Here is a 13,093-nt window from a genome sequence, read left to right on the forward strand (position 1 = left end):
TAATAATCCCAGAGGGGGAGCCGGGTCCGTCTGTCGCAGCACAAAGAAAGGGGATCCGCGTGGCGTTGGAAAGGCTTAACACGTTTGGGTTTCGTGGTAAACTCCCGGGTTTTCGACGCGGCTTCTTCATCTGCAATGTGTGGGTCGTCGCTTTTCTGTAGGAGGCATGAAAAAGAGAGGACAGTGGAGTCAGAAGGCCCTGAAATGCAGGGCGTGCTGTGTGATATTCAAGGCTGATCAGGAAAAAAACCCAGAGCCCACTCGCTAGTTCTGCACCCTGTATGGGGGGGGGGGGTCCTCTGGTTTTGCTAAATCCAGGTGGGTCCTGCCACAGATTTCAGGGCCCCCACACCGACCGTTTTTGTTTGTTTTCATGCCTTGTACGTTTTTATGGACGACAGCAGAGGGAGGATCCGCACGTGGCGATCCAGACCCGACGGTTGTGTATTTCTTGCTTCTGAAGAAGCCGCCCCTCTCTCAAGCTTGATGCTGAAATCAATGTTGCTAGTGTTCGAAGTGTGGCCTGACCTGGGTGGCCCATGTTAGCCCGACCTTGTTGGGTGTCAGAAACTAAGCAGGGCCCTCCCTCGTTAGTAGTAGTAGTAGAAGAAGAAGTTGGTTTTTATATGCCGACTTTCTCTACCACTTACCGAATAATCAAACCGGCTAACAATCACCTTCCCTTCCCTTCCCCTCCCCACAACACACACCCTGTGAGGTAGATGGGGCTAAGAGAGCTGTGACTAGTCCAAGGTCACCCAGCTGGCTTCATGTGGAAGAGTAAGGAAACCAACCCGGTTCACCAGATTAGCCTCCGCCACTTGTGTGGAGTGGGGAATCAAACCCAGTTCTCCAGATCAGAGTCCATCGCTCTTAACCACTACACCACATTGGGATGGGAGACCCCCGAGGGAGTCCAGGGTTTCTGTGCAGAGGAAAGCAATGGCAAAAACCCCTCTTGACTTGTCTTACTCGGCTGCGACTTGACGGCTGGTTACCCACCGGCCGTCTTCAAAGTGATACTTGGTCTAATCAACCAAATGCTGGTAGAAAAGGCTGCTCGTCTTCAAGGTGCCACGGGAGTTCTGTTTCTTTTGGGCCCTTATAAGTATCTCTGTTCCAATCCATAAAGCAGTTTCGACCAAAAACACTCAAGGTTAAGGGAGTTGGTTGTCTGTTCGTTCTGCCAGCTTCACATTCTAGGCGGGTAGGATCCGCGGGAGCGCTGACCTGGATCAGCGGGAGGCTAGCCCCCTCAGGCCAGAGCTCAGAAGCTAAGCAGGGTCGTATACTTGCCAATACTGGCAAGTATTTGGATGGGAGATCTCCAACGAAGAAGGACACGGAGGCAGGCAAGGGCAAACCACCTCCTTTACTCGAAACCCCGAGGGGTTCGCCGTAAGTCAGTTGTGACTTTACTGGGGGTGGGGGGATCCCCAGGGTATCAGTTGCATCGGCTTCCAGGCTTTGAAAAAAACAAACCATCACCATAGAGGACCGCGGACTTACAATGCCCTCCTAAAGACAGTTAAGCCCTTCTACGTCCATTGAAGCCAATGGGCTTAGGGGGTGTAACGCCCTTTTGGACATCCCTGTACATCTTCTTGAATCGGACAGGATGAGTTGGACGGGACCACGAGTGGGGCTGAGAATGTCTGTCCCTCGAAATTGCGGTGGGGGAGAGGCAGAGGCGCCTGCTGGGCGGTGGGGAGATGGGGACGAAAGGGCCTCTCCGCTCTGGGGCAAAGGGGGCTGGTTGTTTTGATGCCTGCCCGTGATGAATCTGCAGCTGCTGACAAGCCCCGCCGGATAAACACGCCGCTCGCAAAGGCCCTCTCTCTCCCGCCCCCCTTCCCTTTGGGAGGGCTAGAAACCCACACCAGCAGCTTCCAAGACATAACTAAATAAGTCTCTGCTCCTTACTCGGCGATACCAGGGACTGCAGCAGCCCGGATCGAAACCAATTCAGGTCAGACACATTATGTAAGAATCCCCCACTTTGAGCCTAAGACCCTCGTGCTGAAACCTATGGCCACTTACTTGGGAATAAGCCCTACTGAAGACAAAAGGCCTTTCTTCTGAGTAAACATACCTGGGAGTCCCCAACCCTAGCCTAGCTACTAATGCCAGCGCTGTGTCCTGGTTAAGAGCTACGGACTCTAATCTGGAGAACCGGGTTTGATTCCCGCTCCACATGAGCGGGGAGGCTAATCTGGTGAACTGGATTTGGTTTCCCCACTCCTACACAGGAAGCCTGCTGGGTGACCTTGGGCTAGTCACAGCTCTTTTAGAGCTCTCTCAATCCCACCTACCTCACAGGATGTCTGTTGTGGGAAAGGGAAGGCAATTGTAAGCAATTGAGTCTCCTTAAAAAGGCAGAGAAAATCGAGGTATAAAAACAAACTCTCCTCCTCCTCCTCCTCCGAACCAAGCGCTGTAGAGAGCAGACATGGGGTTGCCTGCAGCCGCGGAGGGAAAAAAAACACCCTGCCTCTTTAATAGCGGTTGAAGCTTTTAATGTCAGTGGAGGTCAATAACATCTCCTGGTGAATAGCGTCCCATTAATTCAAGGGACATGACACTTTTCCTCCAGGGGGTGGCACCCCCGAAACAGACGGGTCCCAACCCATCAAAATTTCCACCAAGACAAAATGGAGGGAAAGTGAGGCAGATGAAAGTTAACTCCACACTAGGCTTGCGCTGATTGAATAATAATGTCCTTTTGCCTCTAGTTCTGTGATGCGGATCTAGAGAAATGGGAGCAGAAAACTCTCGGATGCCTCACCAAATTGGTGGAAAGTGTCCTAAAGTCGCAGCTGATTTATGGCGAGCCCTCGTGGGGTTTTCAAGGCAAGTGACATTCCGAGGAGGCTTGCAGTTGCCAGCCTCTGCGGAGCAACCCTGGCCTTGCCTGGTTGTCTTCCCTCCCAATGTTTACCAGAGCCGACCCTGTTTAGCTTCGAGATCAGGCCGGCCAGGGCCACCCAGATCACGACCTCACCAAACTACAACTCCCAGCATTCTTTAGGGGAAGCCCTGACAGATGTACATGTCCAGTGGAGATGTGACCAGGGAAAGCAGGTTAGGCTGCTCTTTGGCAGTTCAGTTGTTTTGGAGGAGAGAAGGCATCTGAGTACAGAGGTGATTGTCAGAAAGCACTGGAAGGAGAGAAGGGGGCAAAGGGTGTGGGGGGCAGATGGGGAAATTAATTTGGGAGGGAATGGAACCCAGAGGAAAATTTACAGGCGCAAATAGAGGAAAGACATTAGGCCCAGAGAAGGGCCACCGTGGTTTTTCAGGATTTCTGCTCCAAGTAAAAGTGAACACTACTCATATTGTAATTAGATTTTTCTCTCGCCTTTCCTCCAAGGGTCTCCAAGGCCTTTCTGGCTTCCTACCCTGAAAAGAAGGTTAGGTTGAAGGAGAAACTTGGTCTAAGAGTACCCAATAAGCTTTATGGGATGAAGGAACCAACTCTTAGGGACCATGGCTCAGTGGCAGAAGGGACCCCAGGTTCAATCTCTCCTATCTCCAGTTGGAAGGATGAGATCATTGGTGATGTGAAAGAGATACTGGAGAGCTGCTGCTGGTCAGAGTAGACAATAGACCAACTACAGGTGTTCCAAGTGGAGTTCACCTGCTCTTAGCCTCAGCACTAAACCTTACACCACACCCTAATAAGGCTGGGACCCTAAGCCTACGTTCCATGCAGAGGGCTTATCTGCAAGTAAATGTTTACTTAGGAGTGGGTTGTTCATGTCCTGTGGAAGTTTTCCTCAGCAGAAGCTTTGCTGCTAGTAGGTGTCTTTAAGAGCAGTGGATGCTTTCTGGATTCAGTTCATGCGTACTCCCAGTCCCAGACTGAATCCCTGGAACTTAAGCTGAGCATCTGGCTGATCCATTTTATCCTCACAACAACCCTGCAGGGTAGACAAGACTGGGCAAAGTCACCCCGCAGACTTCCAGGGCAATGTGGGGATTCAAACCTGACTCTGTCAGTTCTTAGTCCGACACTCTAACCACTGCAACACTCTGCTGGTTTCAGGTTGGCCACGCTAAACTCTGCTAGTAGTAACTCATTGTTGTCAAGGAGTGCAGTATACCCATGTCTTTGTGTGTGTGTTTGTTTTGTAGACACATAGATTATCTCGTGTCACACTTTGATCACATTTTTAATCAAATACCCCCAACCTTCCATTGATTCGCAAGGGGAAAGCTGCCTGTTTGTTCACGGGCCAGGCTGGAATAATGCTGATGCGATCAAGGTGGCAATGCCATTTCGGCCCAGGCAAACAGACAAAATTTCTAGTCTGGCATCCCAGGTGGAAACCTGGAAGTTCCATTGATTTCAGTGGAACTGCTCTCCATGTATGCATGCTTTCTTACCTGGAAGGAAATTCCATAGAAAGTAATAGGATTCATTGACCAGTAGTCCTGTTCGAAGGTGCCCCATCTAGGTGCTTTGGTCTAGTAGAGGCATATCCAGATAATGCTCACAGGACTGCTCACAGCCCAGTCCTAAGGAGAGTTACACCCTTCTAAGACCATTGCCTTATGTGCTTTGAGGAGTTTATCTCTGTTTAGGATCACATTGTGAGATGTAGAAAGTGCAAACATGAATTGCCGTGGGGCATTGATTGTAATGGCACAATGTATTTACCTTGGCTAATTTTGGGTTCTTTACAAAGCTGTTAGATGCTGCTTTGCCATAACTCATATCAATCGAAGTTCTTGGGTTTCTTAGTGCAACCCGAAGAATGCTTTCCTGGGAGTAAGTCCCACCGAATGGACCTGAGTAAGATTCTGAGTAGACCTGTTTAGGATTGCTAAGAAACAGAAGTCTGGCGACCCGATTGAACTCGACAGAGGCTAGATGGCCATCTGTCAGCAATGCTGATGCTATGACCTTAGGCAGTTCATGAGAAGGAGGGCATCTTGGCCATCTTCTGGGCATGGAGTAGGGGTAACTGGGGGTGTGTGGGGGGGAGGTAGTTGTGAATTTCCTGCATTGTGCAGGGGGTTGGACTAGATGACCCTGGTGGTCCCTTCCAACTCTATGATTCTATGACGCCATTCAAACCTTTGCTTTTGCTAGCTTTGTGGCAAACAAGCGAAAATGTGCTAAGCAGACATCTGTCTCCTTTCGGGAGACTAGATTCTGTGTCTGTCTACTCCGCAACCAAACCTGGCTCAGTTCAAAAGGACTACCATATTGCGATGTAAGGTTCTGATTCAGATAAATCCCAGTAGCTGCATGTAAACCAATCCATGTCTCAGATCTGAAAGGGGTCTTCGTTTCCAGCGTCCCATTGTTCGGGGTGGGAGCCAGCAGAGGATCCTGGCGCTTTAACACATTTGAGCACGGGAGGTGTGTTGAGGCGGGAATTCAGCGCAGACGGTTTTGATTTGGGGGGGGGGAGAGAAAGAGAAAGTGGGTTAACAATCAATTAGTTCAGTCTTAACACGGATCTCGAAAGGTGTAAATCCTCCCTCCTTCATGGATTACGGACTGCTCCGGTCCACCAGGAGCAGAAAACTACATCTGTATAATCTGCATACCAAACCAGGCATTTAGCAAGGTAAATTATACGCCCCTAAAATGTTTGGGTCTTACTGGGAATGGAGAGGCCACTAAATCAGCTTGCACACTCGTCAGCGAAAATCGGATTAAACTCGGCTTCACAGGGTTGTTTTGCGTGTCCGAGGAAAGAAATCTTTCCTCAGGCCTACCTGCCCTTTAAATCAAATCCCCGTGTATGCGGGTCTAGACATCGTGTGCAAGGCACACACGGTTCTCAATGGGCAAGCAGTTGGACTAGAACTCATCACAGAAAATAGGCACCTTTTCCCCCAAATAAAAGAATAAACGTCGAAGGAACTCAAAGTTTATACGGAGTCCGAAATTTGGAAACCTTGGGAGCAGGGTTCACTGATATAAAGTAACACAAACATTGGAAACCCTTTCCGGGGTGTCTGGTGATCCACATAAAGGGGGGGGGGAGCGGAGCTGTGGTTTAAATGCTTAATCGATATTAAAAATCAAACAGAATGACTTCCTCTTCCTCCTTCCCCCTCTCTTTGTGACATTCCTCGGTCATGCGTTGTCGCCACCGTATCCAACTCAGCCCGGATCAAATCCAAATTTCGCTCTTTTCCACTACTCCTGCTTTTTAAAAAAATCCTCCTGCTATTTCATCGAGTTGGATACTTCAGCAATTTGTCGATGCAGCTCTTAACTGAGTTCAGGATGCAGGACTGCGGCTTTAAAATAAAACCCTGAAATTGTGTGTTGGGGGGGAGGGGAGGGTGAATCCAAGTAATACTCTTGGTTCACAAACGCAATAACCAGAACCGGGTACAAGGAGATAAAATTCCCTGCATTTCCCTGATGCACATACAACACTATCGATCGATGTTTCCCCGGCAGTAGGTACACTGAATACAGTGGGGCTCATTCCCGGGTAAATTGAGGTGAGATTGCAGATTTGCTGCATAATTATTTCAGCTTCGTGTACTGTGCGCTTTCTTTCTTTCTTTCTTTCTTTCTTTCTTTCTTTCTTTCTTTCTTTCTTTCTTTCTTTCTTTCTTTCTTTCTTTCTTTCTTTCTTTCTTTCTTTCTTTCTTGATAAGGAAAAGGCCCCTCTTCCTTCGGAGACCCCCAACACGGCTTCCCTCCGGCATTCCACCCAGTCTCGGGCCGCTGACTTACGTGCCCAGTTCAGCCGGACGGCGCTCCCGAAGCCCATCGATGGCGCGCCTATATCCGTCCGACTCTCCCAGCAGCAGCTCCGGTTCCCGGGCAGCTGCTCCGCCGTCCCCAGCGCCGCAAGCCCGGAGCCCTCCCCGCCTCCCACCCGCCCACCTCGGCGCGCACGCCAGGGAAACAAGGAGGCGGCCCGGCCGGCGCGGGACTCCTTGCCGACCGGCCGGGGAGGCAGGAGCCGGGCCTCTTTGTGGATTGCGATGTGGATTGGCGGCCAGACAGCCCCGTTTGTTCGCCCGCCTGGGGTCGGCCATTAGGAGCTCGCCGGCCTTTGGAGCGGAGCCCCCCCAGAGAGCAGCCAGCCGCAGCTCGGCCGGGTGAATTGATAGCCTTTTGCTGAAGACCCGCAACTTTGCAACGCGTCTGATCTTTCTCGCCCCCCCCCCCGCCAGCAAAACCCTTTTACATTCTCCCCACTGCGGCTCAAGAAGGAGTGGAGAAGTTGCCCCCGCCCAAAGCCACGCGTGTGATTTACTACCTGCTGGAAACCGCGTGTCTGTTTTGCTCCGGAGAGGATGCGCCCCCCTCCCCCCGGAGGGGGGAAAAGAAGACATTTCTCTCCGGCTTGGCCAGCGCTTGCAGGGACAAGGCAGGAATGATATTATTAATTTAAAAAATATCAGGCCCAGCTAAGGATGGTAAGATGCTTTTGGGAAAGTCGGAGGGATTTATGACGGGGTTTTGGAAGGGGTGGGATAGACTGCCGAAGAGCAAAGACGTTTTTCTCTGCCTGGCACATGGAAGTAAAACAGGACTGGGGGGGGGGGGGTTCTGGCCACGCCGCTCACACAACCGCACCCTCCCCTGAGTTCAATGGAATTCGCTTCCGAAAAAGACTGGCAGTTCTTGTGAGGCGAAGATCGAGGCCCTCGACCAGAAATCAACACGTAGGGCGTCAGGATCAAAGACTTCTGGATACACAGGAGGGTTTAAGCTCCAAAGAGAAGGGGGTCACGGCGGGTTATCTAAAATATGGGCGAGGTCCGAGAACAGTTGGCAGTATGATCTTTAATAGCAACAATTACCAGTCATAAATACCGCCCGCTCCCGGCGTTGTGGGGCTATAGGGGTGGCGACCGGTCAGAACGCCTGGCTATGGGGCAGGCGGAGTCTGACATAAAGTACCCCACATCTCCAACAACAAAAAAGGAAGAGGGGAAGGTTCCTTCCGGTCTCCAGGGAGTTCCCGCTGGCCCAAATTCGGGGAGAGGGAATAGAACGCCCCTGTTTGGAAGGGGGTCCATGGGGGACACCCCCTACTTAAAATGCTGGGAGATCCACCTGGACCATCTCCCACCAGGTTGTCGAGGGACATATTCTCCACCGCTTCAAAGCAGATACTAAGCAGCTCTGCACCCCCGTGCCCCCACTGGATTTCATTGGAAGGGCTTTCGTGGAAGGGCGTGCTTAGGATCGCGGTCCAGGGAAGGCAACCCTGCCCAAGGCCTTCCGGGCGTCCCCCTCTAGCATTCGTTTGCCCCCCCCCCCGTCTCCATCAGAGGGACCTGCGGGTCTTTGCAGGATCGAGGCTGCCGCTCTTCCCAAACAAAAGGGGAGCAGGGGGGACGGCCGAGAAGAAAAGTCAATATATGCCACGACGGGCGCTCCTCCGCAGGAGACATGATCGGGCATCTCCTTTTCAGTGGCAAGCGGGAGGGAGCGAACAAAGGCACAGTTGTCTATCGGTAAAGTTACAGCCCAGTCAAACACACATGCACGCCCAAGGTAGGGAGGGACAGAGAGAGAGGCTGCAGGGGACTTTCCAGTTTCCGAGCTCCACCAGCCTGCCAGTGCGCCTGCCCCCCCTCTCCCTCCCCCCACCCAATCCTTCGGCTCCGAGGGCTGGAGCGGCAATTCATCTTGATTTGTTCCGTCCTCTCGCAGACACGCAAAACTATAATCCGGCATCGTTTCAGGAACAAGCCGTCGGAGAATGAATGGCTCAATATCCCGGCGTGCCAAACACAAAGAGCGCGACCTTCTCGCTCGGCTACAGATTGTCCGACGGCCCTTCCCCGACCCCCGGTGCTGGGCAGGGCTCGACAGTGGCCGGTCCCTGTTTCTGGCTTTCTGCTGAGCAGTGGGGGGGGGGGGGAAAGCTCTCCTACACCCGCCACACGCACCTCGGGAGGCTTTCTTGTAAGGGAGACGGTGGAGAGGAAGCATTATTTGAAGGAGCTTTTTATTGTTGGTATTGTTATTCACTAGCCAACCAGAGTGAAGCGCTTGGAAATCTGGTAGATTCCAATCGGGTAGATTTCAGTGGGGCAGTTGGAGGATTTCAAGGGAAGGGAAGATTTCGACGGAAAAGCGCCTGTTGAAAGTCTGCTAGGACTTTCGACCGTCGTCTTGTAAACATTTACTAGCTAGGTCGTAAACTCCACCGAAGTCTGTGGGATATCCTTCCAAGTAGACGCGCAAAGGATCGGGCTACTAGAGCGCTTCCCTTTGGATGGATCGTGCCCACAACCATGCTGACGGTCAGCCAAGGGCGCAGTAACAAAGGAAGCCTCCCCCCCCCCCCCGCCGCCGCAAGAAAGCCGCAACCCCTTTGGACGAAAGGGGAGATTTAGGCCGAAGGAGTCCTGTTTTTTTTAGTGGCGCCTGACTTTTGTTTCTCTGGTCTACAGGGCAGAAAAAACTTTGACTGGGAGAGGTTTCAGTCCATAGACATGCATGGTCCCCCCCCCCCATTTCACTTTAGGGTTAAAAAAATATATTCAAACGAACGAGTATGCGGTATAGTTTACTCCCATGAAAGAAAACACATTTTTTTCCAATGACGGCTGAAAAGGAAAAACAATAATGTTATACACAGGGTATGCTTTACATTTGTAGTTTTCAGAGTCAACATTGCATCCACCAGAGCTACTATTCTAAAACCGATATTCACACAATGGGTCTTTCTTTAATAATAATAATAATAATTAATAATAATAATATGTTAGAAACATACAGTGTCGCATTTAGTATATACATTCCCTTGCTCGCAAGCGGAAAAAAAAACAACGAAAAAGAAACCCCCTAATCTCTTGTGTAACATGCTTTATTTTAAAGCCTAACCTTTTTTTGTCTTTTAAAAACACTGTGGAGATATTACTAACAACTTGCTTTTATAAAATTAATTTGACATTTCGATATATATATACATCCTTTCCCGACATTTTTTTCCTTTGAATGTTAAAACAATGCTAAAACATAAAAAATAACGAGCTTAATAGGAACATTAAAATGTCATATCATATCCAGTCAAACGTTTGTCCGTCTTTTATATATATTTATAATATATGTCCTTGTAGCCGTTGGAGATATTTCTTTTTCTTCTTTTTTTTTCTTTTTAAGTGAAAAGGAGCAGGGGAAGAGCCTTTGCCAAACAAAGGGGGTGGGGGTCTTTGCAGTGCTTTCCCCTCGTCCTCCCCGCCCCCTTCCATTCCTTGTTTAGAGAGAGACAGAGACAGAGGGCGATTCTTGGATTCCCAGCTGCGGTGGTGAACGCGGGCGCGCAAATGGGTTGCGTTTTTTCTCAATGGGGGCCGTCGAGGGTCGGTCCCAGCGGCCAGTCCTGGGATGGAGGCAGTCAGGCGGCCTTCCGAATCGTTGCGGGGGATGCCGGCGTCTAAAGGGAGAAGAGGTTGGGGGTGAGGGTCTCACACCGGCCGGTCCATGGCGTACTGGCAGGCGCTCAGGTTGGAGGCCGGGTTCTGCACGCTGGCGTAGCCAAAACTGGAGTGCTGCTTGGCTTTGAGTCTCAGGCTGGCCAGGCTGGAGTTACACGTGTCCCGGTAAACGTAGGGAGGGGTCGGCGGGGCATAGGGGCAGGCGGGCGCGGGCACGGCCGAGTTGAGGGAGGGGTTGCTCAGGTTGTTCAGGTTGTTGAGGCCGTTGAGGCTGGAGCCCGGCACGCCGGCGACGGCCGAGGGCACCATGCTGGAAGACATGCTCATGGAGGAGATGGAGTTGGGCGGCGAGAACATGCTCTGCGAGGACAGCGGGTTCAGGAAGGGGAAGCTCTTGGTGGACAGCGACGCCGACGTGAGGCCCTTGGCCGCCCAGTTGTTGTACGAGTAGCCCGGGTACATGTCGTCGTAGGGCTGCATCAGGCCGTTGAACTGGGGCCCGAAGCCGTTCTTGCACAGCTCCGCCTGCTGGTTCCGCTCCCGCTTCCGCCACTTGGCCCGACGGTTCTTGAACCAAACCTTCGAGGGGGGAGGGGGGAAGAGGAGGAGAAAATCCGGTCACTCGGGGGGCCAACGGACAGCGGGCCCTGCGCCCGCCCACTCACCCAGACCCCTCCCCAGTGAATCCAAGGGCAAAAACGCAGGATCCTCGACGGCGCGGCCCCGGGGCCCTTGGCTTGCATCCCCAGGGTTTGGAAGGAACCCCCCTGCTGGGATCACGCGGGAGTCTAAGAATAGGGCCCAAATTCATTTCTCCTTCCGCTGTTATGCAGGGGAGGTTTTGCCTCGGATTTGCTGCTCAAGAGATGCACATTTTCCCCATCTGAATCCCCAAAACTCAACAATAAGCCCCCATGCAGAGTTCTGAGAATTCGGATGGGGAAAACGTGCATCTAGAGAGGGGCAAACCCAAGTCAAAACCTCCCGTGCATAAATGGTCTAAGAGGGTCGAGGAGCGGGGCTGATTTGGGATTTACCTAGGGGTGACCACGTACCCCTCGAAGGATATAGCATGCATAACCGCCTTTGCTAGAGCTCCAAAAAAACGCCCTGTTCCCTTTCTATTTCCAGCCACCCCTCCATTGGGTTCCTGCTCCTTCGTTTTGCCCGTGGACGTGGGGAACAAAAGAGGTGGGCTTGATCCCCCCCCCCAGCACAAGGCTAATTCCCTCCCCCCTTTGCAAGATGCTTGGCAGAAAACCTTCCGGCCCTCCTCCCCTCCACAGCGTTGAAAGGCGAAACAGTATTATTTAGGAACGGGGCGCAAGGAAACCTGGCCATTTTGTTCTCTCTTGGAAAGGCGAAAATCCCCTCTTTTTTGTGAATAAGAGGAGAAAGGGGGTGGGGGAGCCTAATAAATCTTTACCTCGAGGGCTTGTTAAAGGGGCGCGGTCGCCGCGAACAGTCGCTCGGTCCCCGGCCTCCCGGGCCGCCTCCGCTCACCCTTCTGGCCCAGGCGGCCTTTAAGGAGGTGGCCGAGACCGGTGATTCTCTCCCCAATCCACATCCAGCCCCCCCCCTCCCAGCCTGATCCGCCAGCCGCCCGCCTGCCAAGCTCGGATGTGGATTCCGACTCGCCTTTTGTTTACCCAGCCCGTGTTTCACCTTCAAAAGCTCTCTTTCCCCCTCCCCTCCCTCCGGAGGGGGGGCACTCAAGCCGCCGCGTTGCCCACAGCCCCAGAAACAGCCCAGCTCGCTACAATCAAACTGGAGGGGGGGGAGGATACCCCACCCCCAGCCAGGCCGTTTTAAAAATGTACCGAGGAAAGAAAACCTTGAAATCTCCACCTCCGCTTTCCCACCACCCTCAGCCTTTTAAAAAGAGGATATTTTCTTTTTCTGTTAGGAGTCAAGACAGGGCAGGAGAGCTTCTTGTCTGTCTCTCTGGCCATTTATGCCGGAGGTTTTGCCTTGGATTTGCCACTCTCTAGATGCACATTTCCCCCATCCGAATGCTAAAAACTCTGCATGGGGGCTTATTGTTGAGTTTTGAGAATTTGGATGGGAAAAATGTGCATCTAAAGAGTGGCAAATCCAAGACAAAACCCTGCATGCATAAATGGCCTCTCTGTCACACACACACACACACACACACACAAGTCCTGGTTTTTAAGGCCACGGTTCAGGGAGAGTATCCCCCCCCCCTTCGCCTTTTTCCCTTTCTTGCGAGCCTCCAAAGAGGTTCAGCCCAAGGACCTGCTGTCGAGCTTCCATTGTTTTCCTTTGGCCCCAGCTGACTCGAAACAACTGGAGTTGCAACAACCGGGGCTGCGATCCTCGAAACCTTTGCTTGGGGGCGAGCCCCGCCGGCCTTCGGAGCAAACACCCGGAGGCCTGGACTGCGAACCGCCTCCCGCTCGCATGAAGCGGCGCTTCCCCACAAGCCGGCCCGACGGATTTCAAGGAAGCCTACTCCAAGGTAGGAACGGGTTCCGTCCTGAGCTTTGGGCGGACAGAAGCCGAAATCGGCAGCAATCCAAAATGCCAGTCGCTGACGACCCACACGGCCCACTCTCGACCAAACGTAATAGCAGACGAGGCCTGAGTCCTCGGCCTTTTTAATTACTTTTTGTGCATTTCCAACTCAACAGCTGAGCCCCAAATCTACGACTCCTGGATTTTTTAATTAAAAATCTCGGGGGCTTGTTTGCTT

General features: G+C 52.1%; 1 protein-coding gene across 3 annotated transcripts in view; it reads right to left on the bottom strand.

Moving 5' to 3' along the window:
- Positions 1-10,403: 10,403 nt before the first annotated feature.
- PITX2 (paired like homeodomain 2) overlaps positions 10,404-13,093 on the bottom strand; it is a 32,192-nt gene continuing 29,502 nt past the window's right edge. For all 3 annotated transcript variants that reach the window (XM_056855261.1, XM_056855259.1, XM_056855258.1), the window contains one exon: positions 10,404-10,959. In XM_056855261.1, coding sequence (XP_056711239.1) covers positions 10,411-10,959 — 549 coding nt within the window. In that variant the 3' untranslated portion in view covers positions 10,404-10,410. The remainder of the gene's footprint in view (positions 10,960-13,093) is intronic.

The sequence above is a fragment of the Euleptes europaea genome, chromosome 9 (genome assembly GCF_029931775.1).
Source record: "Euleptes europaea isolate rEulEur1 chromosome 9, rEulEur1.hap1, whole genome shotgun sequence".
In the NCBI taxonomy this organism is placed as follows: Eukaryota; Metazoa; Chordata; class Lepidosauria; order Squamata; family Sphaerodactylidae; genus Euleptes; species Euleptes europaea.